The sequence below is a fragment of the Lepidothrix coronata genome, unplaced genomic scaffold, assembly GCF_001604755.1.
Source record: "Lepidothrix coronata isolate B3197 unplaced genomic scaffold, Lepidothrix_coronata-1.0 Scaffold22, whole genome shotgun sequence".
NCBI classification, from domain to species: Eukaryota; Metazoa; Chordata; class Aves; order Passeriformes; family Pipridae; genus Lepidothrix; species Lepidothrix coronata.
The window spans coordinates 6,763,790-6,786,191 of record NW_016690202.1 but is presented as its reverse complement, the minus strand read 5'-3'; the positions used below and the strand labels follow the sequence as shown (position 1 = coordinate 6,786,191).

Sequence of the window (22,402 nt, the reverse complement as noted above, 5' to 3'; positions counted from 1 at the left end):
GTCGTTTCAGATTCCTTGCTACTGGAGTCCACACCGTAGCTTCAGATAACTGTAGGAGGGGTAGTTGTTACCCCCTGCAGAGTGTTGCCACAGGTAGTGCAGCAATCTGCATTGCCACCATTGGTACTTTACTCCTCTCATGTTACTCCTCCTTATGACACTTCCAGGTTGCTGCTCTTTTGAAAGGCAGCAGGCCCTGGGAGTAGAACAGAGAAAGGCAGGCATTTTGCTGGCTCTCAGCTCGTCCATGCTTTCTGCTCCTCGCGGCATCCTCAGGTTGCTTCTGCTGTCCAGACTGGCTGGGTGAGTGCAGATAGCCTGAGTGAAAGCAGGAGGAAGAGGCAGGGCAACAGATGCTTTTGTCTTTCTGCCCATATCTTGTAGTTGCTGGTTGGACACAGCACCTGAAACAGGCACTATCCTTATGCTGTCCTACAGCATTATTACGTGTCTGATAGTTCTTTGGAACTCGTTTGCTTTAATATAATCTGATTTTTTTTTTTAAATGGAGATCAAATTAATTATTAAAGCAAGAGAAATAAATTAATCCCCTTTTTCTTATATCAACTGTTCTGAAGATCTTGCTTCCTTGATGTTGGAAGTTGGGTTTTTTTTTTTTTTTTTGAGATCTGACATAAAGTGAATAAAATTATATCATGTCATACAAATAGTCACCTCCCTTTTGTGTTGTGGGGTTTAAGTAATACAACTTGAACTCTTTCTCTGGTACCTTATTATTTTGCAGGTATCTCAAAAGATCAAGGCAACTCTACTGTGCTAACCACAAAAACACCAGCAGCAATAAGTGTTATCATTTTATGATCTGATAATTTAAGCCCTCCTACTATTTTGTGATATATTTTACCTTTGCTACCTTTAGACATAGCAGTCTGAAAATGTCCTCACAGAACTACTGCTGGGACTCTCACTAAATTTTCTCCAATTACAAGATAGCAGTATTGCAGGATCAATACTTTATTCTGAATATTGTCTTTGATCATAATTTTAATCAGTTAATGAGGGGAATAAAGATCAACCACAGCAACCTAGCTGGCAATTTTATTTTTTGCTGAATACGGTTCTTAAAGAATTTTTATTGTCCAGCCAATAAATAAATTCATGATAAAGGCACATCAACCGTTTAGTCTCAGAAAACTGGAAACAAACAGCTGAGTGTGATGGCCAGGGTCCAACTGTTATTTAAGTATAGTAAATTTTTCTTTCTGTTTGATTTCCCCATTTTACATATTGCTTCTTAATTTCATCCATTTCTGGGAAGAATTAAAAAAAAAAAAGAAATCAGTAACACAATCCAAAATCTCTCAAGCTGTGGGTTTTTTTGAACCATATATCTTGAAATTAGTAGAAATCCTGCTCTTCATATGTTTTAGTTTTAAAGAAATGAATAAATTATTTATAATAATACACCATTTCCATTACATATGCTCCAAGTTATATACTTTATTTAGCAGAAAAAGTCTGTAATTTTTTGGGTTTCATGACAGTCTTGTGGACAAAAATGGAAACTTAGCAATTTCATTATGAATTTGAAAATTAATTTTAAGCATGCATAAGACCACTCTTGTGGTTTGCATTCATCTGCCTTGATATTTGCATTAGTTATTTACGAAGTGATCGATAAAGAGTTAGACACCTTGCAAAAATAACTTTATGGGAATACACTTAGGAAACTTAGGCTTGATGGAGTGGGAAATAAGGCTACTGACAGAGACACAGGGTCCTGTTCAGGCCAGTGGGGATCCATCCGGGTCAGCAGGCTCAGCTGTGGGCTCAGACCAGGCTGCTCAGGGCTTTACCCAGTCAGGACAGGAAATTCCCAAGGATGGAGGCCCAGCTCCACCACTGGGCTGTCCTCATGGGCCTAGCTCTCCTTATCTCCAGCCTGAGCCTCTCACACTCCTGCTGTGCATGCACGGCTGTGAAGAGCCTGGCTGCATCTCTTCCAGCCCCTCCTGTTGGTGCAGGGCATACTCTTAAGAATGGTTTCATTGCCTTGTTCTCTGGTCTTAGGACTCCAACACACATTTCTCTCACCTGTGCCTACATCACTTCTGCTTGAATTTGCATAAAGCAAACACTGAAGTAATGAAATCTACATGGACTTATGTTAGGTCATAGGTAAGCCAGCCTGTACAGATAAATCAGGGGCTGTTGACTTTCCCTGCTCAGGAGTGCAGTTACTTATAAACTTCTTGTGATGAACATACTGTGATGAAGTACTTCAAGGCAGTCTTCATCCCAGGTCTCTTTAAAGAGGCATGCCAAGTGTGGGAGATGAATATTTGAGCTGTACTGCTGCCATTGCCTTCATAGTGACCAAAGGAGCAGGGTAAGTGAGGTGAAGCAGGAGTGAGAAGAGTGTGCCTTCCAGCATTTTACCACCCTGATTAAAATTAGTTGTGTAAATGTCTTCCCAGGTAGCCCATTAAAATGTAATAATTAAAAATCTGTTCAGTGTTAGAATCTTCAGTGCAGATATTCTTGGTGGGATGTGATTCTAGTCTTAAGCATAATTACTACCTAAGCTGCTTGCAGTCTCGCAAGGCTTTTGGCTTTGTGCCTTCAATCAGTTTGGAAGCAGGTTTATTTCAGAGATCTCCAGCACAAGCTAAGTGGCTGCACGTAGTGGTTGTTCACTACAGTTGCTGAGAAATGACTCTAGAAGAAACACCTAGTTGGGTGAACAAAGAAAATGCTATCAGGCATATTGTACAGTATTTGTGGTTTGTGTTTACTACAGAAATCACACTCAGTGCATTTTTGTGTGTGAGACTGAGCAAGTTAAATGATAGCCAACTTCTGCCTTCAACCTTGTTTGGAAGTTCATTACTATTTTCAAGAAATCATTGATGTTTGAATTATGCAAGAATAGAAGCCTTCCTCTGAAACTGCAACCAAACTGTCTTTCATTAAACTTCGGGTTTGCAAGTGGTAGAGGAAGGTCTCTACAGTGTTAAACTCTCACTTAAAAAAAAACAAACAAGTGCATCTGTCTGGTATAAACTGTGTGGGAAGATTATTGAGGAATGGAGTTTTTCACTACGCTTTAGAGATTTTGCCCTGGACATTGCCGACTTCAAGCCTATAAGCATATAATGCTTGAGTCTCCAGAAAAAAAATTGCAGTTTACTGAAATTAACGACCAGTCTTTATACATTAGATCTGATGGTTAACACTGAGTAAAAGGCAGAGAAGAAATTAACTATGAAATGAGAACTGAACACCAGTAAAAAAATAACTGTGAGAGGTGTAATGTGGAAGAAATAAATTGAAAACCAGATTTTTGAAAAAAATCTTTATACATGGAATGCAACAGTAGCAATTTGAGTAAAAGATATAAACAAGTTTGGAAATCAGAGCTAAAGTTCTAATATCCTTATTCGTGACTGCACTAGAAATTAATTCAAAACCTAATAATTATTTGCCATCACATTCCAGAGAATTAACTGTTTTGACTTGATCCCTCTTGCTAGTGTAACTTACAGAGAGAAAATGGGTTTTGAGACACCCAGGGCCCAAGCTATTCTACTTTTCATGATTTGTAGCCTTATATTACAAAGTCTGTTTTCCCAGTTGAAGTGCAGAATGAACAGAACTTGGTGTAACTGCTCTAATACAGCAGTCTGGGGTCAGAGTGGGATGAGGAAGAAAAAAGATCTGCTCCCCTTATACCTAGGAGGATTGCTGTACAATTCCACCCCAGTCTGTTAGGTTTGTCAGACTTGCCTGTCTGTGTGATCCTAAGAAAATCTACTGACCATCTTTCTGCATCCTCAGCTACTAATATATTTTGTAGATACAGCCCTTTGGCAGATGTTTGGTAGCATTATTTGTTGACTGCTAGGACTAGGTTGACTCAATATGATTTTTGCACAGCCTTCAGGACACTGAGAAGTATGTAGAAGCAAGACCAAAGAGTAAACTATGGCTGGGGGAGGGAGTGAAAATGCCTTCCTTCTCAACACTTCAAAATCATTGTGTAATCTCTTCAAACTAGATTGGCAGGCTCATTTAAAAGTTAATCTCATGTAGAATTTCTTAAGCTACAAATACTCTAACACTTTTTTTTTTTTAAATAAACTGGCAAAGCATGTTAAAATTGAATTAAAAGAACTGTTCTATCAGCTATTTAGGGAAAATGAGAATATATAAAGTTTTTTAATACAAAGAAATTATTCCTGGGTGCTTGGTGTGAGCCCAGTTTGTGTAAATATGACTCTATTAGAAACACTAAATCACAGTAATGGATGGCTATGGCTTCATCCAGTGTCGCTTGTGCAAGGTTTAGCTAAGAAAAAGTGCCTGCTGAGGTAAATTCTAATGCATGTGCAAGATGGGTCTCTTCTGGGTCAAATGTACATTGTGTTAGCACAAGAAGGACTTTATAAGCCTTTTGCCTGCAGCTCTTTCTCTCTCTGTTCTTTCCACGTTGGCTGAAACCCTGTTATTATTCAGTTGTTGCATTATCCAGAATTTTGTCAGAATTTTAACTTTCTCAGAATGTTTCACCACCTTACTATTTTATCTTTCCTGATTTTGGGCTGCCCTTTATTCTGCTACTGTTTATACTCCATCACCAATGTTGCATATTTTTTACACTGGGGTTACAAGACATTTCAGTTAAAAACTGTTAGCGTTATGTGTAGCTGTGATATTCTGACATAATTTCTTTTCAATTAGGTGAAAACGAAGTCCTTGAAACTCTGTACAATATTGCAAGCAAGAACAAGATATGGCGGTCTTACATAGGCATGGGTTATTACAACTGCTCAGTGCCCCAGCCCATTGCACGGAATTTGTTGGAGAATGCAGGATGGTAATGTACCGCATTTTCTTATTGAATATATGTGTTTAAATACACATTTGAAGTTTGTCTTATGAATGAGTGTAGATAAACATACCCCAGACCTGGTATTTTTCACTAAGGCTTTCATGTATTTGCTAACGATGTGTATCCTACTGTGTCAAAACTATGGTGTTCATGCTGAAGCTAGAAAGAAAAAATAATACATTTGACTTTTGAAGATGCATTTTTTTTGTAAAATGTTACTGATTTTGTGACTTATATTCACAGCTCCTGTTTATTATGAACTAATAGAAGAATATTTGTTTGCTTTAAGGAAGCATACAGACATAACTCCTAAACAAAAGCAATTCTTTTCTAACTTGTGCCTAAATTTAAAACACCTTCCTCCTCCACTGGTATATGCAATTTGGGTGAAGGTAGTTAAACACTGTGCAATACTCTGTTCATGATTTTCTTATGAGGAAGTAAGAAACCTTGAAAATTCTAAAGGCTGTTCTCCTGGTATTTCTTTCTTGATTTATTTTATTTTAAACCAGAGACCTTCAAGTGTTTGAATACGTTTCCATCAAGTGAGTTCTTGTCTGATCAAATAATTCGGTGATGAACAGGAGCAGTACTAAAACTATCATAAAATGATCATTCATTTGTGAAGAGGCTGAGAATATTGTACTTGCTGATGACACTGTTGACATTACAACTGATCACTCAGTTGACATTTCAGTTTTTAAAGGACTGTAACTCAAAAATGGTGCAACAGGAAAAGCTAAATCTAATGTGGAATTTCACTTTCCAGCAGACTGAATGTCACTGATACCCTGTATTTTCTCATTAAGTTTACAAGTTCACCTATCACTAGTCAGTAAGATCCTTTTTTTGTACTGTATTAAAATGATAACTGTCATCTTTATTACTGGATAATTTTTATTTTAATAAAAGCAGTATTTAAGTTTATATATATATTCAGAAAACCAAACAAGAAAAAACAACCAATCAAAAGATTATATTAGTCAGTGTAAAAATCCATTGTTACTTAGACATTATATAATTTTTTATACCTTGGGTTGCCATAAATGTGTCTACAGATCTGTAGGCCTCTAAGTCTATTTATTTTTAAATTTGTTTGCTCTATTTGCATTGCACATTTTTGAACTGGTAAAAAAGTTGCACTGTTTGGACTCAAGGAACCTATGCAGTACATCTATACAAAGCTTTATTTAGCTTTATTCTCACTTTTTGCAACATATACAAACTAAATATTTCAATACAGTACCACAAAACAAGTTATTAACCAACAGAGGCAAAGATAAGAACACTTAAAAACTAAGTGGAACAAAATTAACTGCTTATTTTTAAATCCTAAAAAATGATACAGTGTTAATGAAACAACTGGGAGAGTCTGTCCACATACCTGTTCTTGCAGTGTACTGTAAAGTAAAACTAGATGGATAAAAGCTAAACTGTTAGATGGCCAAAGTGAAGGCTAAAATGGTTATTGGGGAAAGGCGTATAGGTGTGTGTGCATATGTGCAAAAGCAACTACAGAGGCTTTATGGAAGCTGTTTAAGAAGTCAGACCTCTCCTTACACATCCATCCATCTGCTGGATGTGTAACACTTTCTATGCTGGCACACTTCACTTTGCAGCTCCAAGGAAAATGCTGCAAGCTCAGACTTGTTGTTTCTGATCTATCTCTCTCACATAACTTGTAGTTTCTGTTGCTTGGCATTTGTTAGAACAAGGCTTGCATTGGTAAACAAAATAAGTTTATGAAAGATTGTTCGTGGAAGTCTGTTAACACAAAAGTGAATGACTTCACAGTATTTAGGACACTTGGACTTGCTAGGAGAAGGTAGGAAGCAAAGGAGTAGATTTCAGGAGAAAACTTTAGAACCAAATGTATTTTCAGCTGAAAATGAGACTACTGAACCATACTGGGTTTTTTATAAGGTTAGTTACCACGGAAGTCTTCCCAAATATCCAATTCTGTTAAGAGTACACTCAACACATTTAACTTGGAATTTTAACTTTTTTAAGGATTTCGACAATGATTTATATCTCTGTCCACTTCTAATTTCTGTTGCAATGTGAATATAACTTCCCAATTTTCTCTAATTTTACCCTTAATCATCTTCCCAGCCCCCCATTAACATAATAATTACGTTTTTTCACAGTTGATGTGCTGAATTCTTTCCCTAGTAGCATACCAAATTAATTCTGTGCTCTGCCATGAATATATGAATAACTGAAGATGTGAAAATATTTGGTTTCAGAAATCAACTACATATACAGTTTTTATTAACATATAGATCACACCAGTGTAGTATTTATTTTTGGGGCTGAAGTGGATAAAAATAACTATCAGACCTTGCAAATCAAGAAGGCCTTTGAAGTCACACTAATACCTACAATGGAGCATGATGCAGAGGTCTCCATAGTCCAGCTCATTTGATTCCTTTGTCCCTAGACATTAAATATGTAAGAATAAAATACCTATACCGATGATGCCTGCAGTACTCAGATCTGTAGTGTAAATTATTAAACTTATTAGCTAGTAACACTCAGCACTTATGCATTACATTCCGAAAATTACTGCACAGTGTGCAATAATTACTTTAAAAGAGTTTGCTTTTAAATTACTTTAAAAAGTCATTTACCATGTAGTATAGAATCAAGCAGAAGTCAGAGTGCAGACTAAAGCCAGATATTTTGTTTGAAGAAATTGTGGAGATGTAGAATATATAAAAGATAGAGATGCTTAGAAAATGCCAAAAACCCTTAAAGTAAGTGTTTAAGTAAGTGGTTTTATGTTAAAATGGTGTCTTTACTAGTTGAAATAAGCTTCATGCACTGTAATTTGTAGCAATACTGGAAATCAAGATTTCTTGATTGAATTTTTTCTATTTTCCTGAAATTGATTGGTTTTACTTCAACTGTATTTACCATTCAAAACCACCACATCAAACTCATGAAGCCTCATTAATGCTATTTTGTAATATAGTGTACTTTCCCAACTGTGTGGAGTAGAATTTCTCTAATGTATTTCAACTAAACTCAATGCTTTTACTCTTATTAGTCTTAATTCTAGTTCCTCCTACAAGTTATAATACAAAATATGACCCTTAGGTGAAGTAAAATGAGAAAGCACTATTGTTAACCTCAACTCCAGAGGAGTTTCTTTCTTTTTTTAAGCAGCAAAAGTCATTGTGCATGCAAAGGTGTTTGGAATAACTCTTTATTGGTGAGAACTGAGTGGGCAGGGACTATTCAGAAAGTGAATCTTAATACTTCCAAACTTAACACTGGACTTAGCAGCTGTGAAGAAAAAAAAAATACTGTTGGGATTAGCAATGTTGCATGAAACCTAGGACATGGTCTCATTTGTGAACTATGTAGTCATATGATGATAATTAGTTTAGTGTTAGAGTTGGCTAAAAAAGAGAAAAAAACTGCAATTTTGGGGAAAATCATCAATGTTTATGTATTCAATACATAGCTATTGCTTTCTGCCACTGTACTGAATAGTATATGTGAATATTTTGAGCAGATGTATAATTTAAATAGACAGTAAATACATGTACATCCCGTATTACACTTTGAAATCACATACTGAATATGGCCTTCTAGCTTTTGCATTCTCTTCAGGTCTTTTTTCTACTTTCTGTCTCGCCTTACTATTTTGTTGCTGCTCTCATCTTGCTCTATACCACCTTGTTCTTTAAAAATCCTTGTTATTCACCTTCTATTGACTTTACATGATTTGAGCTTCTTTAAAGCTTATACCTTAACTTATAAGCATTTTTTGAAAGTCTAGGCTTGCTACCAGCCTTTTAAGGAAAAAAAGTGCTGTCTTCTTCCACTGCTAGAAAACAGAGGCCACAAGTGTTCCCACTTACCACTTGTTTCTGGCTGCTACACTAAATTCAATCTGGCATAAAGTCTGTCCCAAACCACTGTGGAATCCAGTGACCAAATTTCCAGCAGTGAGAGGAGAGCCTGACCTCTGTTCTTGCCTTTCATCCCTGGACCCATGCTGCTTTGTTTTCTGGACTGTTACAATGAAGCATTTCCCTTTGATTCTTGTGTTTTCAAAGGATTTGCTTATTTTGTCACTACTGTTTTATTTGCCAAGTGAAAACAGATAAAACTTACATCAGTCTCACTTCCCTCCACTAAGATATATGGAAACTGTCATTGCACAAGAAGTTGCACATTTCTGAGCTTGATTCCGTGAAATGCCAAGTGTCTTTCTTCCCAGAAGAGTGGGGAAAATATGACTAGTAAAAGGCTTCAGAAACAGCGTTGAAACATTGTGTCATACCTAGATATGATTGAATAAAGCATTCTCTTTTGGATATTGTTAATTCAGTTCTCCCACAGTCGACACCTACTTACCCTGTCCCTTCTCCATGATGCCCTCACACCTCTGTTTTAAAAGTAATCTCTTTTCAAAATGGAGAGATGAAATTATTCTCCTGTAAAAAGCCAGTTCAACACCAGAAGATAAACTACTCTCAGGCTTCCAGGACAGTAAAAAATTACAGTTGTCTAAAAATAACAGTTGTTTTTTAACAACAGAACAAAACAGAACAACAGAAAAAGGTTGGTTTTTTCTAACAAGCTTTCATGTTACTGAATTACATTTTACTGTTTGTTTTTCCTATGGCATAATGCAGTTATATATTGGCATAATTCTGTTACACACTTATTTTCCTAGACCCAAACTCAGACTTATTTTCTTACAGGGTTACCCAGTATACTCCTTACCAACCTGAGGTATCCCAGGGCAGGCTGGAAAGCCTGCTAAATTACCAGACTATGGTGTGTGATATCACAGGAATGGATGTGGCTAATGCATCTTTGCTGGATGAGGGGACAGCAGCTGCAGAAGCTATGCAGTTATGTCACAGGTACTATGCTTAAATGTATGGTTAAATCAACAGTGGGAAGTAATTTTGGAGGACAGTAATTAATGGCATACCCCAGGGGCAACAGTGGGGCCAATCAGTGATGTGGATGATGGTGCAGACTGTATCCTCAGCAAACTTGCTGATGATGCAGAACTGAGAGGATCAGCTGATACACTAGTGGGTCATGGTGCCATCCAGAGGGGCCTTGAGAGGCTGGAGAAAACGGAACCTTGTGAGGGTGACAGGAACCTTGTGAAGCTCAACAAGAGGAAGTGCCAAGTCCTGCACCTGGGGAGGAACAACCCCAGGCGTATGGGATACGTGATGGGGGCTGGCAGGCTGGAAGGCAGCTTTGCTGGAATGGCCTTTGGGTGTCCTGTGGGACATCATATTGAACACAATTCAGCAGTGTTGGCAAAAAGGCCAATAGTCTCCTGGGCTGCATCAGCAGGAGGAGTGCTGCTAGAAGGCCGGGGAGGGATCCCTCCCTCTCCTCATTGTGGTGAGTCCACACCCTGCAGTGCTGTGCCCAGCTCTGGGCTCCCTGCTACAAGAAACACATGGACATACTGCAAAGAGTGTACTTACTCTGCCTGTGGTACCAGCCCAGCTACTGGTACTTCAGTTACTGTGTTATGGACATGTGGATCCTCCTTGGTCTGACTATTCCATTTGCTGTCATCCAGACAGACAGACAGACACACACACACACACACACACAGAGTCCCTCATTCATGAAAGGAATCAGAAAGGCTGATTGTTAAAATAAGAAGAGAGACAGACTGCACAGGTTGGGTGCAAGTGCATCAGCCACCCAATATTTGTATGAGACTGGCCTAGTTTATCCCCTTACTCCTATTTTGTTACACTTGTTGCTCCCGAAACACTTAGCTCTCTTCTTTTTCCTCTAAACATCTCATAGTAAGCCCTTGCAATCCCAAAATGTTCTCTCATGCATCCCCAGGTGGGGGGTGGCACCCAGAGGGTGTGTCTGTTTGGTTTAATTAAATAATTAACAGTTCCCACCTGTCTTGCAGCCTCTTTGCTCCTCTGCGCTTGCGGAGATGGGTCTCAGTTGGGCTGACATTCCCTGTAAAGGGCCTGGGAGCAGTAGGAACAGGGTGTTGTTTGGGTTCCCTCACCTGCCATTGCATCTGAGGGGAGCGCAGAGGACCTTTTATCACGTAGTCTAACAGACTCTGGCATGAATCTCTTGTGTCCATGAAAATTGAAGATGTGCATTGTCTTTTTCCATTAGTGTTTAAAAAGTTGTTCCTAAGTTGACAAAAGTGAAGTTGTTACTGGTATATCCAAATCTGCTTTCAAGGATGTTTGTTGTAGGGGCATTTGAAAGGGACCTGCAAATGAAATGGACTATGAGAATGATTGGAGGCCACTGTAGCGCTGTGTGTCAGAAAGCAGGTTATGCAGCAGATACTGTTTTGTAGCTATTCACTTGTTCAAAGCCTCAGTCTGACACAAAATTGTGTTTACCAGAGAAAAGTAGGGAATTGTCTTATCACAGAATCATAGAATGGTTTGGGTTGGAAGGGACCTTAAAGATCATCTGGTTCCAACCCCACTGCTGTGGTCAGAGATACCATGTCTTCTCAGTCTCCATTTAACTACTTTGATGGCTCATGTTTATTTATCCAGGGCAACATTGAAAATCTGTATTAAAGACCACAGTTGTATTCCTTTAAAAGAGTGTGTGTGTGGAGGCATTCCCACAGCTTCTGAAAGTGGCTTCTTGTTTTGCTTTGTAGTCTTAATTTTTGTCACGTATGAGTCTCATTTGAGTGTCTGAAATGAACTTTCTTATTTTAAATGTATCAGAACCTTCATTCCATCTTACACTTAATCTGGTTACAGTAACCAATATTTACAACTGCCTTTTAACATAGTAAAACACACTTGTAGAAAACAAGCTAATTTTATTTCCATGAGAAACTATATTCTTGATATGTAACCCTTCTTTTTTCTTTTTTTCAACAGACACAACAAAAGAAGGAAGTTCTATGTAGATGCTCGATGCCACCCTCAAACTATAGCAGTGGTTCAAACCAGAGCAAAGTAATATTTTTCTCCATTTTCCACCATATCTTTTCACTTCCATTGAATCATTTTTCATCTGTGCCTGTTCACCATATGCTTAACATTTTTGAACTGTAAGATTATGCTTTTTTTGCAGAGTAGAAGCAGAAATCTGTTATCATTTGGCATTGCTTGTAGTTTTCCATTCAAATACAACTGCAAAGAAATTAAAATAGTTTAAAAAAAGACTAAATGTATGATAAAAAGAGAATATTTAATTTTCCTCCTAATTTGTTGCACAAATACATTTGATTGTTGAATTCAGTCTGGTCTTTTATTTTTTACTAGGAAATGAATTATCCTAGATAGCAAATCTTCCCTTTTAATGAAAGCTAGATCCATTTTAAGTTTACAATTTGCAGTAATCATCTTCTAGAAATATGACTTAGTTCTCAAAGGTAAACATGTTAAAGCAGCAAAATGTTGATATCAAGTATCTTATGCATCCTCTGCTTTGCTTTGCTCCATATTTCAAAAGGCGATGTCAAATGCAGTTATTCTTCAGTACTATATACTATGACATGAAACTTTCTCAATGTTTAGTGCTACAAAGCATGCTCAACTCTCTGTATTTAAAGAAAAAAAGTCATATATAAGTCCATGAAAACTTCTTAAGTATCGCTCCAAAGTAAAGTGGTAAAAATACGTTGCCTTCTGTATATTTTTGTTTCCAGTTATACAGGTGTTATTACTGAGCTCAAATTACCCCATGAGATGGATTTCAGTGGAAAGGATGTCAGTGGAGTATTATTTCAGTATCCGGATACTGAAGGGAAGATTGAAGACTTCTCCGAACTTGTTGAAAGAGCTCATCAAAATGGGGTAAAGTAAATCTTATTGGTCTGACTGATAACAATCTGATGCGTCAAACAGCCATATTCATAGAAACTAAATGTTACATGAGGTACTATCTCAGCTCCATCCACTTGATACAGCTGTTGTACAGTATCAAGTTGTATCCACGGTTGTACAGCCGTTACAGCCAATGTGCTTCAGCTCTGTGCAAGTGATATGGAACTGTTTGAAGCCATATTTAAAAATTTAACTCCCAGGCAAACACTGTTTCTTCAGAAGAGGAACTGACTGATCTGTGCACTTCTGTTCTCAGACTCTCGCCTGCTGTGCTACTGACCTTCTGGCTCTCTGTATTCTGAAGCCTCCTGGAGAGTTTGGGGTGGATGTTGTCCTGGGTAACTCCCAGAGGTTTGGTGTGCCACTGTGCTATGGGGGACCCCATGCGGCATTCTTTGCTGTCAAGGAAAATCTAGTGAGAATGATGCCAGGCAGGATGGTGGGCGTTACAAGGTAAGGGTTCCTTTGCCGTCATGTGCCTTCAGGGAAAATTGAAATCATAGAATCCTTAAGGTGGAAAAGACCTCCAAAACCATCATGTCAAACTGTCAGCCTACCACCTTGTTCACCACTAAACCACGTCCCGTAGTGCCATATCTCCATGTGTGTTCTGAACACTTCCAGGGATGATGACACCATCACTTCCCTCGGCAGCCTGTTCCAATGCTTTACAACCCTTTCTGGGAAAACCTTTTTCCTAAACCACTCTGGTACAACTTCAGGCTGTTTCCTCTCATCCTGTTACTTGAGAGAAGAGACCAACCCTCACCTCACTACAACATCCTTTCAGGGAGTTGTAGAGAGCAATAAAGTCTCTCCTCAGAGATTTTAATAATGCATAAGAAACCGTAATAAACCTCACTGTGACCATCTTGTGCTGAACAACAGCTGACCATGGTGCTGTACCAAACACATTTTTCTTGAAAACTGTGAGAATAGAAGTTGCTTTCAGTTTTGAGGAAGCAAGCGTCAAGAATTCCGTTTGTGTGGAATGAAGCTGTGAACCGTCTGTAACGCTTGTGGCAATGTGGGATTGAAAGATAACCAAAAGCAGAGTGGATTCACTGTGATGGCACGAGGCTTTGCAAGCTAGCTTATTCCACTTATTCTGTACTGTTATACCTTTTTTCTCTAACATGCACTCTTACAAAACACAAATGGAAAGAAGTAGAAAATTCAGTGAACCTCCAAAATAAGAAGGAGCTTAATCTAGTGCAAATTTTAGTTTCACTTAAACAAAGCAGAGAAATAGTGTGTAAAATCTTGCCTCTGATTCTTGTTGGTGGTGATGCAGACATCTTGTATTTTGACAAGATGTCTAACTAGTAATAATTAAAATACAAAGCAGTTGTCTGTGGAAAGACTGCATATGTTTGCCACAGAAGCTATTCAGAAGTACTTCAGTACTCAAAATAACTAAAACATTCACAGTTGTCAATAAGGCTTAGAAATATTTAATTTATACAGTAATTTTTTTTTTCATCTTTCTGCATCTCAAGAAAGCTGGAAAAGAAAAAGTTGAAATGGATAAAAGCTGTGATACTTCCTCAGTGCATCTTTCTGCCATGAATTTTTTCAAGGTTTTGATCACAAAATCACAGAATGATTGACAGGTTCTCTGGAGGGCATCTGGTCTAACCCCCTGGTCAAGCTGGGTCAGACTCAGCCTAGAGTCAGTAGGCCAGGGTGGTGTCCACAAAAAGAGACTTCAGTTTCTCTGAGCAACTTATGCCAGTGCTTAGTCATCCTTACAGTGAAAAAGCATTTCCTCATATTCAGAGGGAACTGCCAGTGTTTCAGGTTGTGTGCATTTCTGTTGGTCCTGTCTCTGGGCACTGCTGATAAAAGTCCGGTTCCATCCTCTTTGCATCTTCCCTGCAGGTACTTATGTACTTTAGTGATGTCCTCCCTGACTCTTTTCTTGTCTCAACCTTTCCTCATAGAAGAGGTGGCCAAGTTTCTTTGGCATCTGTGTGGTCCTTCACTGGACTCTCTTCATTTCCTCTGTATTGCTCTTGCACTGAGGAGCTCAGAACTGGACACAGCATTCCAGGTGAAGCCTCACCAGGGCTGAAGAGAAGGCAGGGATCACCTCCCTTGTTGGCAACACTTCTAGTGCAGCCCAGGATACCATTTGCTTCCTTTGCTGCCTGGGCACATTGCTGGCTCATGTTTATTCTAATGTCCTCCAGGAGCCCCGGGATTTTCCTGCTAAGCTGCTGGGCGGCCCCCAGCATGTACTGGTGCTTGGGGTTCTTTGCCAGGTGCAGGACTTTGCACTTCCCTTGTTGACCTTCATGAGGTTCCTGTGAGCCCACTTCTCCACCCTGTCAAAGTTCTTCTAGATGGACCGATGGTAAACTAAGCTGCATAGTCCACCTGACCAGCCATGATGAAAACAGAAATTCAGAGACTTCAGTCTTGCTGTTTGGTGTCGCAGCTGTCCTGACTTATGCATTATTCTCTCCAGCACCCTTCTGTCTCTGAGGATAGATAAATAGTTTCAGGCTAGCATGCATAAAGCCCAGTGTCATAAATTACTGCAATTTTAAAGTAACAGAAGCAACATTTTTGCTTGTAACTTAGAGATGCAAGTGGGAAGGAAGTGTACCGACTTGCTTTGCAAACACGTGAGCAGCATATCAGGAGGGATAAAGCTACCAGCAACATCTGCACAGCACAGGTAATTTGTACTGCCTTCTTTTCAGTGCTAGAAGGGAACGAGTTGAACAATTTGAGTTAGCTTTACTTTTGGGATTTTTTGCTAGAAAAATTAAGGACATCGAAACATTCTGATTGTTGTGCATTTGTTTTGAGTCCTTTGAAAAATGGATCTGCTTGAAAAGAAAGTATTAGTATACGTTTCCTTTAATAAAAACTGTAGTCCTCAATTCTTGCAGTGTCATGAGTCCATCTGTCTTGTAGCATGAACACTAGTGAGTAGTGCTGTGTTATAAATGAGACAGATTTCATAATAAAATAGCAGGGAATTCCAATGATCTGAAATTTCTCACTCAAGGCAAGAGAAATAAGTTTTTAAAATCTAAAACTCATTCAAATTGTCACAACTTATATTTTTGTCTATATGATTTGATGTGAATGTTACATCACCAAAAAGAGAAAAACACCATGATTAACTGAGTAATTACCCAAAATAGTTATCTTCAGCATGCCTCCACAGACCTTCAGCCAGACAACATCATAATGTTTTTTTGCTCCTACCGTTGCTTTGCTTATGCTCTTAATATTGTTCCAAATTTTGAGGAGAGTTTGTTAATATTAAAACAGGCTTAATTACTTAGTATCAATGACATATGCCATGATTTTTTTGTACCGTTACTAAATGGTTCCTGTGAGACTGGCTGGACTTGATAGTCTTCAAAAATCTTTGTTACAGTAGTTAAATTTAAGCACATGTTAATTGCTAACGCAGTTACATTTCAAAGCGCATTGAATTCATAATCAGTGCTGACAGTTTCATAAAAGTATTTTGCCCTTCCCTCCTTTTATTTTGTTGGCAACACATAATCAGCTATGACATCAGCTGAGGATATGTGGTTGTCTCTGGTGCTAAAGAAACATTCCAGTAAACTAGCATGAAATAACCTTTGCTAACAGGGACAGTAACAATAATAATGTCCTAAACTGTATTTGGATCCTAGGCTCTTCTGGCCAATATGTCAGCCATGTTTGGTATATACCATGGGTCTGATGGATTAAGGCATATTGCAAGACGGGTACACAATGCTACTCTAATCTTGGCTGAAGGTACGTATTTAATGTTTACAGAAACTGTTATAAAATCATTACCCCTTCTTAAATAATACATCTTCCTATGTAAACTTTTTCTGGCGAGGGAGGTGTTGCCAGCTGATTTATGTTCTCTCAGCTAGAGAGGGACTCATTTTAATACAAAATTCACTGCTGATATTTTTCTGTACTTCTCATAATGACACCCTAGAAATAGATATCTATGTGATAGGAACTTGCAGGCATTACTTCTGTTTCTTTGGGAAACTAGCAGAAGACTACAGAGCGAGTGCCTAGATGATACTGTTGAAATGCCATTTGCCAGCTGCTACTTCACTTACTGGACCATTCTGGTTTACACACAGAAATCTGCACAGAGTATTAATAACATAGCAAAAGAAGGTAATAGATGATAGTAAAGCAATAGAAAGATTTCAGTTAAGTTGGGTGGAGTACTGTAGCTGCTATGAACACTGAAATCCCAAAGCTTAACAGGTAACCGAAAGCACGGAATCTATAGCAGAAAATAACGATTGCATCCGGACTGTGTGGCCTGGTAGGTTTTTTCCCACTGGTATGACTATCATTGCTGTCAGAAGGAGCTACTCAAAACTGGAATGTTTGGAATTAAAGGATTATTGCCACAAATATTCATGTTTTATTTGCCAGTTTAGTTGGAAGACCTTTTGCGACTGTGAAAAGCACTAAGGCTCTAAACTTTGTTGTGGCAAACTCTATGACACTTAATATCCATTCACATAATATAACTTTTCTTTCCAGTGTTATGATTTTGTCTTTATTCCATCTATATACCAACTCTGCTGCTGTATGTATTATAGATTTGATGTATCAGAAGGATCTGGCCTAGACTCATTATTAATTCATTATTGATTAGATCTGAGTCTGATTTAGGTGCATTTCATACACAGTGACGTTTTCCTAAAAAGCTGGTGATTTTGCTAATCTTTACGCAAGGAGAATAATACTTTGCTTTATGTAAAAGCGTTTACTTATGAGATAGATGGTGTGGTTATTCAGTTACTGTGTGAGCAGTAGAGAATTAAATATCTGTTTTTCATAGGTCTCAGACGAGCTGGTCATAAACTACATCATGATCTGTTCTTCGATACCTTGACGATAACATGTGGATGCTCGGTCAAAGAGGTTTTGAACAGGGCAGCTCTTAGAAAGATAAATTTTCGGATTTATAGTGATGGCAGAGTAAGCAATTTTCTAAACCTTTGATAAATTCAGAAATTTCGTAGTATGACTTTTTCTTCATTAAGTTTCTAATCATTACATGTGGTAAACAGAACAAAATTATTTAAGGCCTTGTAACTTGCTCGGATATGTCCATCAATTATAAAGGTAATATAAAGAATGAACTTGTTAGTGATGCACTTCCAGAAATAATAATTGTATTTTCATTTTATGCCTCTTAAAAAATATTATCTAATTGTTTCATGTCAAATATGCTATTAAGGGGTAGAGTAGAGAGACTTAATGAAGAAATACAAGATAACATCCAGAATTCAGGTCCTGTGGCACCGTTTAAAGACAGACTGAAATCTAAACCACATTTTTGTAGGCACTAAGGACTCTTGGCAAAGTGTAATGTGTTGTGTAAATTGGGATGGGGGAGGGGATGTCATAGCAAAATGGGCAATTTTCCTATTAAGTGGAAAACACTTAGAAGCATTAGAAGGGAGATCACAAGTCTCAAAGCTTGTGAGCCATTTAGTGTGGATGGTTTAGCTCGGTAAAGGAAGGAATAGGAAAATTTTATGTAAATAAAATAAATTTATGTATATTACGTAAAATGGAGTGACACTTATGTATCATTGGGTAGATGAATTTTTTCCCTTTTTTTTTTCCCTCCTGTGTTTCTGGAATATTTTTCTTGACCAGAACAAATATACTGTGCTTAGAATTAACAGCTTTGAGTTAAAAGCAACAATTAATGTCGTTTTTATCCGTAGCTTGGAGTATCACTTGATGAAACTGTAAATGAGAAAGACCTAGATGACATATTATGGATTTTTGGTTGCGAGTCTTCTTCTGTAAGTACATAAGAGATCATACAGTTTAAATTATCTGAATGTTTCAGAAGTTTAATGAAAAGCAAAACTGCCCTTGGGACATTTGGTGTCTACATGATGACCATTAGTTAAATACTGAGTATTTAAGATGCTCTCTTAAAGAAAAAGGCAGTGTTAGATAACAAGGATTTATGCAGTGCCATTTTCTAATTGTGACACTTAGTTCTTTCAGTCAGCTTGGACACCTTGCATTTAGGCTATTACTTCTTTTGTGAGGGTTAGGACATGGTGGTAAGTTATTCCCTTCCCACTAGAATTTTTGTTGCATGTCATTAGTAATTAGCAGCAATACTTACAAGATGAGGTCTGCTGAGACATCTGTACATATTTTTAATATAATGCTGTTGTCATGCTAGATATATACAAGTATGTATGCTGGTAAAGTTGGGGGGTTTTGCCCTAAAAGCTGACTAAATCTCAAGGTAAACTGATAGTATAAACTAGTTCTGATGGAAATTGACTATGATAAAATAAAGTTTCCATGAAAGTATTTAACTCCCTGTTTCTCTGTGTTGAAGGAGCTGATTGCCGAGGGTATGGGTGAGGAAACCAAAGGCATCCTTAGCACCCCATTTAAGAGAACTTCCAAATTTTTGACACACCAGGTTTTCAACAGGTTTGTGAAACTGCTGTGTATTTGGTGTTTTATGGTATTATCTGAAAATGTCTCCTTTCAAAAGCAGAAGTGGAGTCAGTTGAGAACAGTTTTGTACCTGGATTCATATAGTCTCTCCTTACTCTGAAATAATCTATTTAGTAGCATTTTTAGGTATCTTTTTCATTTTAAATGAGCAGAGCAATACTCATGGTCACATTGGGAATATGTTTTTCCACTAATCTGCTACATTGTGCAAGCTATTATTTGAGGATGCAGTATCAGCAGACTTACTAGAGCCCTTATATTCCATATTTACTGATAGCATTTCTGAGATGGTAATAGGCATTTTTAATCCATGTTGCTATTAGCAAGCTGAAAATGCCAGTTCTATTACATATTAATAGCTATCTTCAGTCCTACTGTTTTATTTATGTTTTTTTCCTGTGTTAGCTGCTGATATAGCTAATCTGCTTGCCTTTTCACTACATTTTGTATTCTCCAGCTATCACTCTGAGACAAATATCGTGCGGTACATGAAAAGATTAGAAAACAAAGATATTTCCCTTGTTCACAGCATGATTCCTTTGGTAGGTATTTACCAAAAAGAGAAAAAATTAGGTCATTACATACATCTTTATGTATTTCAATAAATACTGATAAGTGTGTTTGTATTTTTAGGGGTCCTGCACAATGAAGCTCAATAGTTCAGCTGAACTTGCAGTAAGTAGCAATAATACTGTCTCAGTTGAGACCCACATGAGTAAACTATCTAGCCAGTGTCATTGTAGAGAAGTAAAGACTGCTCTTGGTTAGTACTCCAGCTGAGGAGGTAGTTTCTGGAGTAACTAGCCATCCTCTCCCATTTCCGCCAGGGAAAAAGGTTCTGAAAAGCACAAGTAGGAGTGCAACAACAGTAGGAGAGTGAGTGGATTTAGAGACTCCATTTTGAATAACATAATTAAAATAATTTTTGGAATGAGATATCACAGTCCTGTTCCCTCATGCAGTGTTGCAGTACTTAATTCTGTCTCCTTTACAAATCTTAAAATCAAATCCTCCAAAATATGAAAACAGTCAGGTGGGACTGACTGAGTCATGCTTTGTTTTCAGTTTGCTATTTGTTAGGATATCCTGCCTTTTCCCCATGGTGAAGAGTACCCAGATATCTTCATTTTTCTAGCTGATAGCAGCTAGGCTGTTTGAGTACCAAATGACTTTTTGACTGAATGAGCTTCTTCTGCTCTCTCCCTGTTGTATTCTCACTTTGATGTTTCACTAGGTTTCCTTTGTCCCCCTTCTCTCACTGCCTTCTCTCTCTCCTTTCACTGTTTTCTGTCTTGTATATTCCCTCTAATTAAAATTAGTAGCAACAGAATGTTATGTACTATTCCACACAACTCCTCTCTGTTCACCTTGTGATCCTACAGCTCTATAAAAAGGGTAGGTGATGTAGTAGGAGAAATTAAGGTTTTTTAATCATATTCTGAATGTTAAAAATAGGTTTACTGGAAATCATAAAATCATTTCAGTTGAAAAAGACCTTTAAGATTGAATCCATCTGTTAACCTGTCACTAAACCATGTTCCTAATCACCAAATCTACATATCTTATAAATACTTCCAGGGTTGTTGACTCCAGCAGTTCTCTGAGGAGGCCGTTCAAATGTTTGTTAACCCTTTTTATGAAGAAATTTTTCCTAATATCCAATCTTAGTCTTTTGTCCTATTGGTCATTACCTGAGAAAAGAGACAGACCCCAGCCTTGCTGCAGCCTCCTTTCAGGTCATTGTAAAGAGCAGTAAAGTTCCCCTAAGCCTAATTTTCTCCAGGCTTATCACCCCCAGCTCCCTCAGCTGATCCTCTCCAGACTCATAAGACTTCGTAAGTGCTCCAGACCCTTCTTCAGCTTTGTTGCCCTTCTCTGGACATGCTCTGAGACTTCAATTTCTCTCTTGTTGTGAGGGGCCCAGAACTGGACACAGGATTCAAGGTGCGGCCTCACCAGTGCTGAGTAGTGGGGAAGATCATTTCCCCAGTCCTGCTGGCTGCACTATTTCTCATACAGGACAGGATGCCATTGGCCCTCTTGACCACCTGGGCACACTGCTGGCTGAACATGAGTTCAGCCACTGTCGACCAGCAGCCCCAGGTACTTTTCCTCCAGGCAGCTTTCCAGGCACTCTGCTTTCAGCCTGTAGTGCTGCTTGGGGTTATTTTGACCCAACGGCGCAGAAATGCCAATAGAAATTTGGCATCCCACCCTTTAGGGGAAGGGAGCACCAGAGATTTGCAGATGCTCATGGTCAAAAAGGAACAACAAAAATCAGAGGGTCTGCAAAAGAAACTTACATACTTAAATCTTACGCTTGGTATGGAAATTGGTGTGTTAGTCTTTTATGTTCTAGCAGAAGCCCATGGTGGTAGGGGTAGGTTGAAGAGAAGAGAGAGAGAGAGGGAAATTAGAGAGAGGGAGAGAGAAAGAGTGGAAGAAAGGTGCAAAGAAAGAATGATCACTAATCTTGATCCAGTGTTGATCCAGCTGATGGGGTGTCCAGGGTCCTGCGACACATGTGCACTCAGGCTTCGTGGGGGCACCTTTTCATGGATAGGTTTTCCCTACCCTGGAGATAAGTTTCTTGCTGTCTGTGCAAATTAGTTATCATGCACAGCCTGTTCTTCTAGACGTTTCTGGAAATGGGTCCTAGGGCTTTGCAGGTCTTCGGTGGTCTCGATCCCCCGTCCCCCAGTTGGATCAATTCCTGCGCTTTTGCTGTACTATGTTGTGCCTACCTCCAGGAGCCAAAACAAGTACTTTTGTCCCAAGAATGTGGTGCTCTACCTCCATATAGCCCTCTTCTCCAGCTGCATCCTGTGCTTTCTTACCCATTTACACAGTGTGCTCTAACCAACAATCTTTGGTTAGCTCTACAGCTATCTGGCTGTCAGTGTTTGAGACATCTCATCTTCTAGGCTTCTACACCACCCCAGGGCTCAAACATCAGTATGGACCTGGTGACCTGCTGAGAAGGAAAAAAGGCGGCGAGAGAGAGAGAGGCAAATATATTCTATAAGTCATTTCTAAGCTTTGGGGATAATCTCTTCATAATACTCAGATCTTAATGTGTAATCCAGTTACCAAAATAAAAAGCTAAAATGTTAACATTAAATCAGTAAACATTAGACCTTGCTGAACCTCATACCGATGGCCTTGGCCCATTGATCCAGCCTGTCCAGATCCCTCTGTGGAGGCTTCCAAACCTCCAGCAGATCAATGC

General features: G+C 38.5%; 1 protein-coding gene across 1 annotated transcript in view; it reads left to right on the top strand.

Annotated features, from left to right (window-relative positions):
• Positions 1-22,402, top strand: part of GLDC (glycine decarboxylase) — a 44,280-nt gene that overhangs the window by 5,507 nt on the left and 16,371 nt on the right. Inside the window, exons 3-14 of the mRNA XM_017808122.1 lie at positions 4,702-4,837; positions 9,571-9,735; positions 11,731-11,808; positions 12,504-12,651; positions 12,938-13,134; positions 15,268-15,364; positions 16,344-16,449; positions 17,513-17,652; positions 18,411-18,491; positions 19,049-19,146; positions 19,631-19,715; positions 19,807-19,848. Of these exons, the coding sequence (XP_017663611.1) occupies positions 4,702-4,837; positions 9,571-9,735; positions 11,731-11,808; positions 12,504-12,651; positions 12,938-13,134; positions 15,268-15,364; positions 16,344-16,449; positions 17,513-17,652; positions 18,411-18,491; positions 19,049-19,146; positions 19,631-19,715; positions 19,807-19,848 (1,373 nt within the window). The remainder of the gene's footprint in view (positions 1-4,701; positions 4,838-9,570; positions 9,736-11,730; positions 11,809-12,503; positions 12,652-12,937; positions 13,135-15,267; positions 15,365-16,343; positions 16,450-17,512; positions 17,653-18,410; positions 18,492-19,048; positions 19,147-19,630; positions 19,716-19,806; positions 19,849-22,402) is intronic.